This window comes from Hyla sarda, chromosome 1 (genome assembly GCF_029499605.1).
Source record: "Hyla sarda isolate aHylSar1 chromosome 1, aHylSar1.hap1, whole genome shotgun sequence".
Taxonomy (NCBI): Eukaryota; Metazoa; Chordata; class Amphibia; order Anura; family Hylidae; genus Hyla; species Hyla sarda.
The window spans coordinates 576,187,696-576,203,790 of NC_079189.1; the positions used below are offsets into that span (position 1 = coordinate 576,187,696).

Consider the following 16,095-nt stretch of genomic DNA (forward strand, 5'->3'; position numbering starts at 1 on the left):
GCACAGAGGATCCACCTCCTGCCAGCCGGCACCGTGACATCTACTTTATGTTTGCATCATAAAATTGACGTGTTTTTACTTTTGGAAGACACCAGAGGGCTTCAAAGTTCAGCAGCACTTTTCCAATTTTTCACAAAATTTTGAACCTCGCTTTTTTTCAGAGACCAGTTCAGGTTTGAAGTGGATTTAAAGGGTCTTCCCATTAGAAATACCCCACAAATGACCCCATTATAAAAACTACACGCCCCAAAGTATTCAAAATTACAATCAGTAAGTGTTTTAACCCTTTAGGTGTTTCACAGGAATAGCAGCAAAGTGAAGGAGAAAATTCACAATCTTTATTTTTTACACTCGCATGTTCTTGTAAACCCAATTTTTTAATTTTTACAAGGGGTAAAAGGAGAAAATGTATACTTGTATTTGTAGCCCAATTTCTCTCGAGTAAGCACATACCTCATATGTCTATGTAAAGTGTTCGGCGGGCGCAGTAGAGGGCTCAGAAGCGAAGGAGCGACAAGGGGATTTTGGAGAATACGTTTTTCAGAAATGGTTTTTGGGGGGCATGTTGCATTTAGGAAGCCCCTATGGTGCCAGAACAGCAAAAATAACCCACATGGCATACCATTTTGGAAACTAGACCCCTTGGGGAATGTAACAAGGAATAAAGTGAGCCTTAATACCCCACAGGTGTTTCACGACTTTTGCATATGTAAAAAAAATTTAAAAAAATGTCACTAAAATATGTGTTTCCCCCCAAATTTCGCATTTTTGCAAGGGTTAATAGCAGAAAATACCCCCCAAAATTTGTAACCCCATCTCTTCTGAGTATGGAGGCACCCCATAAGTTGGCATGAAGTGCATTACGGGCGAACTACAATGCTCCGAAGAGAAGGAGTGATATTTGACTTTTTGAGAGCAAATTTTGCTCGGGGGGCATGTCGCATTTAGGAAACCCCTATGGTGCCAGAACAGCAAAAAAAAAACACATGGCATACCATTTTGGAAACTAGACCCCTTGAGGAGCGTAACAAGGAATAAAGTGAGCCTTAATACCCCACACGGGTTTCACGACTTTTGCATATGTAAAAAAATATATATTTTTTTTTCACTAAGATGTGTGTTTCCCCCCAAATTTCACATTTTTGCAAGGGTTAATAGCAGAAAACACCCCCCAAAATTTGTAACCCCATCTCTTCTGAGTATGGAGGTACCCCATAAGTGGACCTGAAGTGCACTACGGGCGAACTACAATGCTCAGAAGAGGAGGAGCACCATTGAGCTTTTGGAAAGAGAATTCGTTTGGAATGGTAGTCAGGGGCCATGTGCATTTACAAAGCCCCCCGTGGTGCCAGAACAGTGGACCCCCCCCCCACATGTGACCCCATTTTGGAAACTACACCCCTCACAGAATTTAATAAGTGGTGCAGTGAGCATTTACACCCCACTGGCGTTTGACAGATCTTTGGGACAGTGGGCTGTGCAAATGGAAAATTACATTTTTTATTTTCACGGATCACTGTTCCAAAAATCTGTCAGACACCTGTGGGGCGTAAATGCTCACTTATTACATTACATGAGGGGTGTAGTTTCCAAAATGGGGTCACATATGGGGGGGTCCATTGTTCTGGTACCATGGGGGCTTTGTAAACACAAGTGGCCTTCAATTCCGGACAAATTTTATCTTCAAAATCCCAATGGCGCTCCCTCTCTTCTGAGCATTGTAGTGCACCCATAGAGCACTTTACATCCACATATGGTGTATGCTCTTACTCAGAAGAAATTGGGTTACAAATTTTGGAGGGCTTTTTTTTTATTTTCCCTTGTGAAAATGAAAAATTTAGGGTGACACCAGCATTTTAGTGAAAAATTTTTTTTTCATTTTCCCATCCAACTTTAATGAAAATTTGTCAAACACCTGTGGGGTGTTCAGGCTCACTATACCCCTTGTTACGTTCCGTGAGGGGTGTCGTTTCCAAAATGGGGTCACATGTCTGTATTTATTGTTTTGCGCTTATGTCAGAACCGCTGTAAAATCAGCCACCCCTGTGCAAATCACCAATTTAGGCCTCAAATGTACATGGTGCTCTCTCACTCCTGAGCCTTGTTGTGCGTCCGCAGAGCATTTTACGCCCACATATGGGGTATCTCCGTACTCAGGAGAAATTGCGTTACAAATTTTGGGGATCTTTTTTTCCTTTTACCTCCCGTGAAAATAAAAAGTAAAGGACAACGCCAGCATGTTAATGTAAAAAAAAATTTTTTTTTACACTAACAGGCTCGTGTAGACCCAACTTTTCTTTTTCATAAGGGGTAAAAGGGAAAAAAAAGCCCCCAAAATTAGTAACGCAATTTCTCCCGAGTACGGAAATATCCCATATGTGGCACTAAACTGTTTCCTTGAAATACGACAGGGCTCCGAAGTGAGAGAGCGCCATGCGCATTTGAGGACTAAATTAGGGATTGCACAGGGGTGGACATAGGGGTATTCTACGCCAGTGATTCCCAAACAGGGTGCCTCCAGCTGTTGCTAAACTCCCAGCATGCCTGGACAGTCAGTGGCTGTCCGGAAATGCTGGGAGTTGTTGTTTTGCAACAGCTGGAGGCTCTGTTTTGGAAACACTGCCGTACAATACGTTTTTTGTTTTTTATTAGGGGGACAGTGTAAGGGGGTGTATATGTTGTGTTTTACTCTTTATTATGTGTAAGTGTAGTGTTTTTAGGGTACATTCACACTGGCGGGTTTACAGTGAATTTACCGCTAGGAGTTTGCGCTGCGGTGAAAAATTTGCCACAGCCCAAACTTGAAGCAGAAAACTTACTGTAAACCCGCCAGTGTGAATGTACCCTGTACGTTCACATGGGGGGGCAAACCTCCAGCTGTTTCAAAACTACAACTCCCAGCATGTACTGACAGACCGTGCATGCTGGGAGTTGTACTTTTGCAACAGCTGGAGGCACACTGGTTGGAAAACCTTCAGTTAGGTTCTGTTACCTAACTCAGTATTTTCCAACCAGTGTTTCTCCAGCTGTTGCAAAACTTCAACTCCCAGCATGTACTGATCGCCGAAAGGCATGCTGGGAGATGTAGTTATGCAACAGCTGGAGGGATCGCAACTACAACTCCCAGCATGCCCAGAGAGCTGTTTAGGCTTGCTGGGAGTTGCAGTTTTGCAACATCTGTAGAGCTATAGTTTAGAGACCACTGCATAGTGGTCTCCAAACTGTGGACCTCCAGATGTTGCAAAACTACAACTCCCAGCATGCCCAGACAGCAAACTGCTGTCTGGGCATGCTGGGAGTTGTAGTTTTGCAAGATCTGGAGGTGCACAGTATAGAGATCACTTTGCAGTGGTCTCAAACTGTAGACCTCCAGCTGTTGCAAAACTGCAACTCCCAGCAAGCCTAAACAGCTCTCTGGGCATGCTGGGAGTTGTAGTTTTGCAACATCTGGAGGGTTACAGTTTAGAGACCACTATAGTGGTCTCAGACTGTAGCCCTCCAGATGTTGCTAAGTAACTCACCGGCTTCCGTTGGATCCAGGGAGCTGCGTCGCGGTCCTCTTCTTCCGCCGATCGTCGCCCGCTGCCGCCGCTGATCGTCGCAGCTGCCATTGCCGATGGGTAAGTGGATCTTCGGCGCCGGTCCCTGTCGGTTTCCCCGTCCTGCCCCGCCTATTGTGGGAGGGCAGGACGGGGAAACCGAAAGTAAACCCCTCCGCCCCCGATCTGCTATTGGTGGTCGCGTCTAGACCACCAATAGCAGAGATAGGAGGGGTGGCAACTCTGCCACCTCACTCCTATCGCTACAGGGGGATCGTGGGTGTCTAGGACACCCGCGATCCCCCTTCTATTCCGGGTCACCGGGTCACCATAGACCCGTATGACCCGGAATCGGCGCAAATCGCAAGTGTGAATTCACTTGCGATTTGCGCCGATCGCCGACATGGGGGGGTCTAATGACCCCCCTGGGCATTTGCGCGGGGTGTCTGCTGATAGATATCAGCAGTCACCCCGGCGCGATCCCCGCCCGGCGCGCGGCGGGGACCGAAATTCCCACGGGCGTACAGGTACGTACTTGGTCCTTAAGTACCAGGGAGCAAAGGCGTACCTGTACGCCCTTGGTCCTTAAGGGGTTAAAGGGGTACTCTGGTGGACATTTTTTTTTTTTTTTAATCAACTGATGCCAAAAAGTTAAAAAGATTTGTAAATTACTTCTATTAAAAAATCTTAATCCTTCCTGCACTTATCGGCTTTATACTATAGAGGAAATTCTTTTCTTTTTGGATTTCTTTTCTGTCTGACCACAGTGCTCTCTGCTGACCCCTCTGTCCATTTCAGGAACTGTCCAGAGCCAGAGCAAATCCCCATAGCAAACCTATGCTGCTCTGGACAGTTCCTAAAATGGAACAGAGAACACTGTGGTTGTGACAGAAAAGAAATCCAAAAAGAAAAGAATTTCCTCTGCAGTATACAGCCGCTAATAAGTACTGGAAGGAGTAATAATTTTTAATAGAATTAATTTAAATCTGTTTAACTTTCTGGCATCAGTTGATTAAAAAAAAAAAACATTTCCACCAGAGTACCCCTTTAATGTATACATATGCAGGTAGTGTAAGCCTCTTCTTATACAGAACTCCTTTAAGCAGGGGTAGGTTTTCCACAGCAGATTACATTAACTTCAATGGGGTCTGCTGCAGATTTTCAGCTGGAATCTTGCAGTAGATCCTGCTTGTGTGAACATACCCTAAAAAGGCAATTGGAGCTGTTTTTCTCCTATAATAATATAATATGTCTTTATACAATTCCCTAATATATAGATTTTCCTACTATGCAGTGTTATATGGATTAGAAATATGGGGGGAGATTTATCAAAACCTGTCCAGAGGAAAAGTTGCCCATAGCAACCAATTAGATCGCTTCTTTCATTTTTGAAAAGGCCTGTGAAAAATGAAAGAAGTGATCTGATTGGTTGCTATAGGCAACTCAACAACTTTTTCTCTGGACAGGTTTTGATAAATCTCCCCCCATTGTATCAAGTAGGGATCGACCGATATTCACGATTTTGGGCGTTATCGGCAATTACCTTGCCGATAATCCGATAATGCCCCGCCCCTCGCACCGCCCCCAACGCACCGCGACACGACGTCACCGTCAGTGCGCACAGTGACAGCTCAGGAGGACGCCACCGGAGCCAGATGTAGAGTGGACCCCAGGCCCCGGGAACAGTTAATTATAAAACCGGGGATGTGGGAGGCAATGGGGCCGGGGCGGTGGAGGGTGCGATGCGGTGCGGTGGGGGGTGCGACAGGGTGCGGTGGTGGGGGGGGGGGTGCAGTGGCGGTGATAGGAATCAGGAGGACCCCCGGACAGGCAGGGGGAGAGAAGTGGGTGGCGGCGGCGGCCTATGGCACCGCAATAGCCGCTGCAATTCATTGATTTAAAGCGCCCGCTTTAAATCAATGATCTGCAGCGGTGTCGCGGGGGGGGGGGGGGGATGGATAAATAGCCGATAATTTATACCGGAATAACCTCCACAGATTATCGGTATCGGCCCTAAAAAATCGATATTGGTCGATCCTTAGTATCAAGAGTCATTTCTCACTCTAGATTCCCAACTAGTGGGCCTCCAGCTGTTGCGAAACTACAACTCCTAGCAGGCCTGGACAGCCAAAGGCTGTCCGGGCATGCTGGGGGTTGTAGTATTGCAACAGCTGGAGACACACCGGTTGGGAAACCCTAATCATGCAAAATGACAGGCTCCTTCTGCTTCATTATATGGCAAGAATAATGTCTTGGCAACCTTTAGAGGAGGGCAAGAAGCAGAGCAGCTGGTATATGTCTGCATATGTAACACTGCAATAGACTGGGCACCGGACGATGTCATTTTCTGGGGGTAGGCAGAGAACCATCTGCTATAGGCAAAGAAGACACAGGTAATCTACATCCCCAGAAAGAGTAAGGTGGAGAGAGGTCATCCCCATCCTGGAGAACATCTTCATATTCTTCATAATTACCACTTCTGCAGTAAGGAGCGTTCTCATCTTCAAGTCATTGCTAAAGCTGTCACGTCTTCATTGAGACATCAGTCACGGCGCTTTCATTATGTTCTCATCCTCCCCTGTCAGGATGTTATATGCACTTCCACAATCCGAAATGTATTATTCTAAATCTGGAAATCGTGACTCTCCTCACTGTTCATTTATGGGAGAAAATTTCTACAAATCTTCACAACCCATAATGGAGAAAACATATTATTATTATAAGCTGTTAATGTCAGCATCCACAGTGGTCTAGGACAGTGAAGAGGCCTCGGTCTAGTAAATCAGTTAATGTCGGCATCCCTGGTGGTCTAGGGTAGTAGAGCAGTTAATGTCAGCATCCTTGGAGGTCTATGGCAATAAAGCAGTTGATGTTAGCATCCCAGGTGGTCTATGGTAGTAAAGTGGTTAATGTCAACATTATTGGTGATCTAAGGCAATAAAGATGTTAGTGGAAGCTTCCCAGGTGGTCTAGAGGAATAAAATGGTTAATGTCAGCATCCTAAGTGGTCTAGGACAATGTAGAGGCCTTGGTCTAGTAAATCAGTTAATGTCAGCATCCCTGGTGGTCTAGGGTAGTAAAGCGGTTAATGTCAGCATCCCTTGTGGTCTAGGGTAGTCAAGTGGTAAATGTCAGCATTCCTGGTGGTCTAAGGCAATGAAGACGTTAGTGGAAGTATCTTTGGAGGTCTAAGTCAGGGAAGATATTATTGTAAGCATCCCTAGGGGTCCAGGGAAGTGAACAGGCTTATGTCAGTATCCTGGTGGTCTAGGGCATAAAAGAGGTTAATGTCAGCAACCCTGGTGTTCTAGGTAAATAAAGGAGTTAAAGGGGTACTCTGAGGAAGTCAACTTATCCCCTATCCACACGAGTGGGCTGTCACTCCTGCTCGTCTCAGAAGGTATGGGATGCTGCTCTGTGAGGATAAGTGAGTTTTTAGACTCCGTACAGGAGATTGTGGGGGGTCCCAGTGGTCGGACCCCCGGCTATTAGACAATTTCCTGTAGATTGAGGATAAGTTAACTTCCCTGGAGTGCCCCTTTAATGTTAACATTCCTGGTAATGGATAAAAAATATTCTTAAATTATCGATTTTTAGTAATGAGCCGACTGTGAGTCATAGCTGTGAAAACCTGAGTGTTCCAGTCTCCTATGGTGACTGCTTAATGAACGCGGCTGATAATGAATTCACAACCACTAAAATACCATGTCATCTGTCCACAGGCTTTATAGCTGAAGCTTTCATGATCCATTTGTTGAGCAATTAAAATGCTTTTTACATAAACACTTACACTACAATGCTGGCCCCAGATAAGCTGCCATTAGAGGCCTTAAAGGGGAACACTGCCCCTAGGCATCTTCTTCCCTTACCCCCCAGGCCTTAAAGGGGAACACTGCCCCTAGGCATCTTATTCCCTTACCCCCTGCGATCTCTGGGCTGGCACAGCGGCATTCTGAACACAGAAGCTCAGGGCTTCCGTGTTCGTGACATCATGCAACGCCCCCTCCATTCATGTATATGGGAGAGGGCGTTACCCTATTCCCTCTTCAGACTATGTTAGGAGATAGGGAGAAAAAGATACACAGAGTGCGCTCCTAGTGAAGACCGTTATGATGGAGAGGCAACCATTAGGTGTTGCGCTGAGTGCACAACACCTACAGTAGCTTGTGGAGACAAATTTGCAGGATAGCCGCCAAGGGGAACTCCCGTAGACGACGTCAGTCGGTCCGGTATGAATGCATAACAGTAATGAATGAAAAAGTGTTCCACTCGATTAAAGGCGCTGGTCCCACTGGTCAGGATATGTATACTTTATTGCAACGCATTTCGATCCCAAACTGGGATCTTCATCAGGCCTGATGAAGATCCCATTTTGGGATCGAAACACGTTGCAATAAAGTATACATATCCTAACCAGTTGGACCAGCACCTTTAATCGAGGGGAACACATTTTCATTCATTACTGTTATCTTCAGAATATGAAGATGGGATAAGAGTATATGAGAACAGTATATGAGGACAGTATATGAGGACGACATATGAGGACAGTATATGAGGACGACATATGAGGACAGTATATGAGGACAGTATATGAGGACGACATATGAGGACAGTATATGAGGACGACATATGAGGACAGTATATGAGTACAGTATATGAGGACAGTATATGAGTACAGTATATGAGTACGACATATGAGAACAGTATATGAGGACAGTGTATGAGGACGACATATGAGGACAGTATATGATGAGGACATATGAGGAAAATATATGAGGACGACATATGAGGATAGTATATGAGGACGACATATGAGGATAGTATATGAGGACAGTATACGAGGACGACATATGAGGACAGTATATGAGGTCAGTATATGAGGACAGTATATGTGGACGACATATGAGGACAGTATATGAGGACAATATATGAGGACGACATATGAGGACAGTATATGAGGAGGACATATGAGGACAATATATGAGGACAGTATATGAGGAAGACATATGAGGACAGTATATGAGGACGACATATGAGGACAGTAAATGAGGACAGTATATGAGGATGACATATGAGGACAGTATAGGAGGACGACATATGAGGACAGTATATGAGGACAGTATATGAGGACGACATAGGAGGACGACATGAGGACAGTATATGAGGACAACATATGAGGACAGTATATGAGGATGACATATGAGGACAGTATATGAGGACAGTATATGAGGACGACATATGAGGACAGTATATGAGGATGACATATGAGGACAGTATATGAGGACAGTATATGAGGACAACATATGAGGGCAGTATATGAGGACAGTATATGAGGACAGTATATGAGGACGACATATGAGGACAGTATATGAGGACAACATATGAGGACAGTATATGAGGACGACATATGAGGACAGTATATGAGGACGACATATGAGGACAGTATATGAGGACGACATATGAGGACAGTATATGAGGATGACATATGAGTACAGTATATGAAGACAGTATATGAGGACGACATATGAGGACAGTATATGAGGACGACATATGAGGACAGTATATGAGGACGACATATGAGGACAGTATATGAGGTCGACATATGAGGACAGTATATGAGGAAAACATATGAGGACAGTATATGAGGATGACATATGAGGACAGTATATGTGGACGACATATGAGGACAGTATATGAGGACAGTGTATGAGGATAACATATGAGGACAGTATATGAGGACAGTATATGAGGACAGTATATGAGGACAGTATATGAGGACAGTATATGAGGACGACATATGAGGGCAGTATATGAGGACGACATATGAGGGCAGTATATGAGGACAACATATGAGGGCAGTATATGAGGACAGTATATGAGGACAGTATATGAGGACGACATATGAGGACAGTATATGAGGACGACATATGAGGACAGTATATGAGGACAGTATATGAGGAAGACATATGAGGACAGTATATGAGGACAGTATATGAGGACGACATATGAGGACAGTATATGAGGACAGTATATGAGGACGACATGAGGACAGTATATGAGGACGATATATGAGGACAGTATATGAGGACGACATATGAGGACAGAATATGAGGACAACATATGAGGACGACATGAGGACAGTATATGAGGACGATATATGAGGACAGTATATGAGGATGACATATGAGGACAGTATATGAGGACAGTATATGAGGACGACATGAGGACAGTATATGAGGACGATATATGAGGACAGTATATGAGGACGACATATGAGGACAGCATATGAGGACAACATATGAGGACGACATGAGGACAGTATATGAGGACGATATATGAGGACAGTATATGAGGATGACATATGAGGACAGTATATGAGTGCGACATATGAGGACAGTATATGAGGATGACATATGAGGTCGGGATATGAGGTCATGCTATGAGGATAAAATCTGAGGTTGGAATATGAGGTTGAGAAATGAGGTTGGGATATGAGGTCAGAAATGAGGTTGGGATATGAGGAGAGCATCATTGTCGTTTTCCGCTCCCACAAGGTTTAGGCAGGAAAACTGGGCAATGCCCGGTACTCTCCTAGTAAGTCATAAAATGGAACATGGCTAATAAAATGGACAGGTTCCATTATTCTTAAAGGTATAGTCAAGTTTGGACTAGTCTTCTGATGAACACAGGCTCTGACACAATAATGGCCTTCAAAGGAACCCCATGTGGAGCCAATGACTTCGCACCAGGGAATGTTCCCCATTGGCTTCCAAGCTGATGCCAAACTATAACACCCATAATGCCCTGAGAGCTACTGGCTGTTGAGGCATGATTGGAGTTGTAGTTTTTCAACAGCTTGAGACTCACAGGCTGGGGAATACAGCACTAGGGTCTTATGTTACTTATAATCAGAATGTTTCTTGACCATTTCTTTGACCTTTTTCGTCACCGTCTTGTTTCTATGTGTTTCAGATACAAAGGATTTAAAGGAAACTGTTCTGTATCATTCATCGATCAATTCAAGGCCTTGCACCAGTGCAACAAGTTTTGTGAAATCCTCGGTTTACAATCCTTAAGACCTAACACTTCGAAGCAGAAGAAGCCAAATCCCGTCAAAGAGAAAGCCCAGCCTGCCCCGTCCAGCTCGCGTAAAAATCGCCAAAGCACAAAACCAAAGAAAACATAGCACTACCTGCCACCGGACATGGCGGTCCATTAGAACTGTCCTGTGCTATGTGACTTTCCATTTCCTGCAGGACACTGAAGAAGTGGAGAGGACACTTATAAATCACTTATACAGTAACTGCATGGATGTAGTGCTGTCTGCTAAACTATTAGAAGAAGTATCCTGCACTCATTTATGTTATATAGAGAATATGAAGATAGGAGCATGTCTGCCCGGTAGACATTGCTGCCTTAGGCTAGTGACTGTATGGTGAGTAGTGTTCAGAATCTGATGTATAGCTGTGAGGATTGAGCTGGTGACTGCAAATTCCATATTATTTTCAAGTTAAGATACGTTTGTAGGGTGATGTGGAGGAAAGCTATGAATACGATGAGTTACAGCAATAATAGAGCCCTCTTATACACGATGCTGCAGTATTAGAGCTCTCATACCTGTTGTTGCAGTATTAGAGCTCTCTTATAAACATTGTTGCAGTATAAGGGATCTTTCATACCTGTTGTTGCAGTATTAGAACTCTCTTATACCTGTGGTTGCGGAATTAGAGCTTGTTTATTCACATTGTTGCAATATTAGATCTCTCTTATACATGTTGTTGTAGTATTAGAGCTCTCATACCTGTTGCAGAATTTGAGCTCTTTTATACACCTTGTTGCAGTATTAGAGCTCTCTTATACATACCTGTTGTTGCAGTATTAGAGCTCTCATACCTGTTGCGGTAGTAGAGCTCTCTTATACACATTGTTGCAGTATTAGAGTTCTCATATATATACCTGTTGTTGCAGTATTAGAGCTCTCTTCTACCTGTTGTTGCAGTATTAGAGCTCTCTTATACACGTTGTTGCAGTATTAGAGCTCTCTCATACATGTTGTTGCAGTATTAGAGCTCTCTTATACCTGTTGTTGCAGTGTATTAGAGCTCTATTATACCTGTCGTTGCAGTATTTGAGCTGTCTTATACCTGTTGTTGCAGTATATTAGAGCTCTATTATACCTGTTGTTGCAGTATTAGAGCTCTCTTATCCCTGTTGCTGCAGTATATTAGAGCTCTATTATTCCTGTTGTTGCAGTATTAAAGCTCTCTTATACCTGTTGTTGCAGTATTTGAGCTCTCTTATACCTGTCGTTGCAGTATTTGAGCTCTCTTATACCTGTCGTTGCAGTATTTGAGCTGTCTTATACCTGTTGTTGCAGTATATTAGAGCTCTATTATACCTGTTGTTGCAGTATTAGAGCTCTCTTATACCTGTTGTTGCAGTATATTAGAGCTCAGTTATACCTGTTGTTGCAGTATTAGAGCTCTCTTATACCTGTTGTTGCAGTATATTAGAGCTCTATTATGCCTGTTGTTGCAGTATTAAAGCTCTCTTATGCCTGTTGTTGCAGTATATTAGAGCTCTATTATGCCTGTTGTTGCAGTATTAAAGCTCTCTTATGCCTGTTGTTGCAGTACATTAGAGCTCTCTTATACCTGTTGTTGCAGTATATTAGAGCTCTATTATACCTGTTGTTGCAGTATTAGAGCTCTCTTATACCTGTTGTTGCAGTATATTAGAGCTCTATTATGCCTGTTGTTGCAGTATTAAAGCTCTCTTATACCTGTCGTTGCAGTATTTGAGCTGTCTTATACCTGTTGTTGCAGTATATTAGAGCTCTATTATACCTGTTGTTGCAGTATTAGAGCTCTCTTATCCCTGTTGCTGCAGTATATTAGAGCTCTATTATTCCTGTTGTTGCAGTATTAAAGCTCTCTTATACCTGTTGTTGCAGTACATTAGAGCTCTCTTATACCTGTCGTTGCAGTATTTGAGCTCTCTTATACCTGTCGTTGCAGTATTTGAGCTCTCTTATACCTGTTGTTGCAGTATTTGAGCTGTCTTGTACATATTGCTGCAGTATAAGAGCTCTCTTATTATTGTTGTTGCAGTATTAGAGCTTTCTTATACCTGTTTTGCGATATTAAAGCACCACCAGACCTGGTGCAGCAGTCATAAAGCTCCGTATTACTCAATGTAACATGCTAAGTTATTATTATTATTATTATGATTAATAAATAAGAGGTAATAATGCTTTTATAAAATGTATATTTTTAGCCGTTATTAGAATATTGTGATATTTACCACACAATGCCATGTCCTGTGTTCTGTTGTAATGTAGTCTCCTGTGTAAATTGTATGTCCTGATGCATCTCCCATGTTAGTGAATGTTGTGTACACTGCTCAAAAAAATAAAGGGAACACTTAAACAACACACTGTAACTCCAAGTCAATTACACTTCTGTGAAATCACACTGTCCACTCAGGAAGCAACACTGATTGGCAATCAATTTCACTTGCTGTTGTGCAAATGGAACAGACAACAAGTGGAAATTATAGTCAATTAGCAAGACACCCCAATAAAGAAGTGGTTCTGCATGATGTGACCACAGACCACTTCTCAGTTACTATGCTTCCTGGCTGATGTTTTGGTCACTTTTGAATGCTGGCAGCGCTTTCACTCTAGTGGTAGCATGAGACGGAGTCTACAACCCACATAAGTGGTTCAGGTAGTGCAGCTCATCCAGGATGGCACATGAATGTGAGCTGTGGCAAGAAGGTTTGCTGTGTCTGTCAGCGTAGTGTTCAGAGCATGGAGGCGCTACCAGGAGACTGGCCAGTACATCAGGAGACGTGGAGGAGGCTGTAGGAGGGCAACAACCCAGCAGCAGGACCGCTATCTCTGCCTTTGTGCAAGGAGGAGCAGGAGAAGCACTGACAAAGTCCTGCAAAATTACCTCCAGCAGGCCACAAATGTGCATGTGTCCACTCAAAAGGTCAGAAACAGGATGGTATGTGGGCCTGACGTCCACAGGTGGGAGTTGTTCTTACAGCTCAACACCGTGCAGGACGTTTGGCATTTGCCAGAGAATACCAAGATTGGCAAATTCGCCACTGGCACCCTGTGCTCTTCACAGATGAAAGCAGGTTCACACTGAGCACATGTGACAGACGTGACAGAGTCTGGAGACGCCGTGAGAACGTTATGCTGCCTGCAACATCCTCCAGAATTACCAGTTTGGCGGTGGGTCAGTAATGGTGTGGGGTGGCATTTCTTTGGGGGGCCGCACAGCCCTCAATGTGCTTGCCAGAGGAAGCCTGACTGCAATTAGGTACAGAGATGAGCTCCTCAGACCCCTCGTGAGACCATATGCTGGTGCGGTTGGCCCTGGGTTCCTCCTAATGCAAGAAAATGCTAGACCTCATGTGGATGGAGTGTGTCAGCAGTTCCTGCAAGAGGAAGGCATTGATGCTATGGACTGGCCCACCCATTCCCCAGACCTGAATCCGATTGAGCACATCTGGGACATCATGTCTCGCTCCATCCACCAACACCACGTTGCACCACAGACTGTCCAGGGGTTGGCAGATGCTTTAGTTTAGGTCTGGGAGGACATCCCTCAGGAGACCATCCGCCACCTCATCAGGAGCATGCCCAGGCTTTGTAGGGAGGTCATCCGGGCACGTGGAGGCCACACACACTACTGAGTCTCATTTTGGCTTGTTTTAAGGACCTTACATCAAAGTTGGATCAGCCTGTAGGGTGGTTTTCCACTTTGATTTTGAGTGTGACTTCATATCCAGACCTCCATGGGTTGATAAATTTGATTTCCATTGATAATTTTTGTGTGATTTTGTTGTCAGCACATTCAACTATGTAAAGACGAAAGTATTTCATACGATTAGTTCATTCATTCAGATCTAGGATGTGTTCTCTTAGTGTTCTCTTTATTTTTTTGAGCAGTGTACATAGAATTGCTGGATTACATTGCTCATAAAAATGTTTATTCAGGGTGTGGATCTAATGCTTGATATGGAATGAAGTCTGTGTAGCATGGAAAGCCTTGTGACCACCTCAACCCTTGTGACCACCCTATAATACCCTGATGAGGGATGTAGTTTTGCAACAGTTAAATCAGGTAGCAAATGTTAAAGGGGTACTCCACTTCCCCAGCGTTCTGAATATTTTGTTTCGAATGTTGGGTGCAAGCTGCGGGGGTCGTGACAGCACACCACGCCTGCTCAATGCAAGTCTATGGGAGAGGGCGTGGGTTATCCAGGAATTAAAAAAAAAACAGGCCTAAAAAGACCGCTCCTTGTCTGTCTCCAGGTTGGGTGGGGTATTACAACTTGGCTCCATTCACTTCAATGGAACTGAGCTACAGAACCACACCCAACCTGGAGACAGAGAGGGAGTGGTCTTTGAAAGAAATTATCCCTATTTTTCGATTCCTTGATAACCCCTTTAAGTGCTAGCTACAAGGTAAGGCTATGTTTGCATCTGCTACGGGAGCCTCTGTTGCAGAATCCATTTTAATAACATGACAAAAAAAATTCTGCATGCAATTTTTTTTGTCTTGTTAGAATCCTGCAAAAGGAGGAAAACAAGCGGAAAGCCCAATGGACCCAAAAAAAGTCAATGGGGTCTGTCGGTCTCTGTTTGTGTCCGTGTTCTAGTGTGGTATGTGTGGTCAGGTAGCTGAAGGGGTCAGCAGTGTGCAAAATAACATACAGGAATTAATATGCATTTGGGTGGCCCACTCAGTCACAATACTGAGCATCCCATCAGGAATCTGCCCGACCTGAAAGATTGTTAGTCCGGAGACTTGAGATGGAGACTTTGATGCAGTTGAGAACCCAGCCTAATGATTCCTGGGGGTCTCAGCAGAGGAATATCTTATGTTAAATGCATTGTCTTGGCTAAAAGCAGAAAATTGTTATCTAGGGGTTATCTAGGAATAAAAAAACAAAGCTCATTTCTTGTTAAAACAGCACCATCCTTGTCCTTAGGTTGTGTGTGGTATTTCTGTGATAGATGTATATGTGTGTATATATAAATTTTATATACTGTATATGTAAAATGCCCATTTAGGATGAAGACTCCATACTTCTCTGTTACTTGTCCACTCCTCCCCCATCTGCTCTCTCCCTCCTCGCCCCCACCTTCGTGTAGAGGAATCTGCTGACCACCCATCTGCTCCTTCTGGTCTCACCCCTCCCATCGTGTGAAGCCTTTTGGACAAAGAAGCCCAGGAAAGGCATAGTAGGGGGGTGGGAACTTATGCTAATTACAGAGGTAATATAACCAAGTGAAGGACTGAATAAAGGCAGAGAAGCATTTGAAACCGACATGGCTCTGTTTGATTTACTTTGGTATACTTCGGTATATAAATTCTGTATACGGATTTGGCCAGGAGTAAGATAGCTTCAAGAGCACTGATAAAATCTATATCAGGTGGCGCCCAACATGGGGCCTGGGTTTAGGCCTCATGTGTAAGTAGCAATACCCAGAGCAGACGGATTGAACAAAGGCGGACACAGACGGAATTTGATCAAC

The 16,095-nt window shown here is 44.0% G+C and overlaps 1 protein-coding gene across 7 annotated transcripts in view; it reads left to right on the forward strand.

Moving 5' to 3' along the window:
• ALPK2 (alpha kinase 2) overlaps window positions 1-15,881 on the forward strand; it is a 281,066-nt gene extending 265,185 nt beyond the window's left edge. For 6 of the 7 annotated variants that reach the window (XM_056544329.1, XM_056544340.1, XM_056544349.1 and 3 more), the window contains one exon: window positions 10,512-15,881. In XM_056544329.1, the coding sequence (XP_056400304.1) occupies window positions 10,512-10,725 (214 nt within the window). In that variant the 3' untranslated portion in view covers window positions 10,726-15,881. The remainder of the gene's footprint in view (window positions 1-10,511) is intronic. The other variant, XR_008848519.1, reaches the window with a different exon arrangement.
• The last annotated feature ends 214 nt before the right edge of the window (window positions 15,882-16,095 follow it).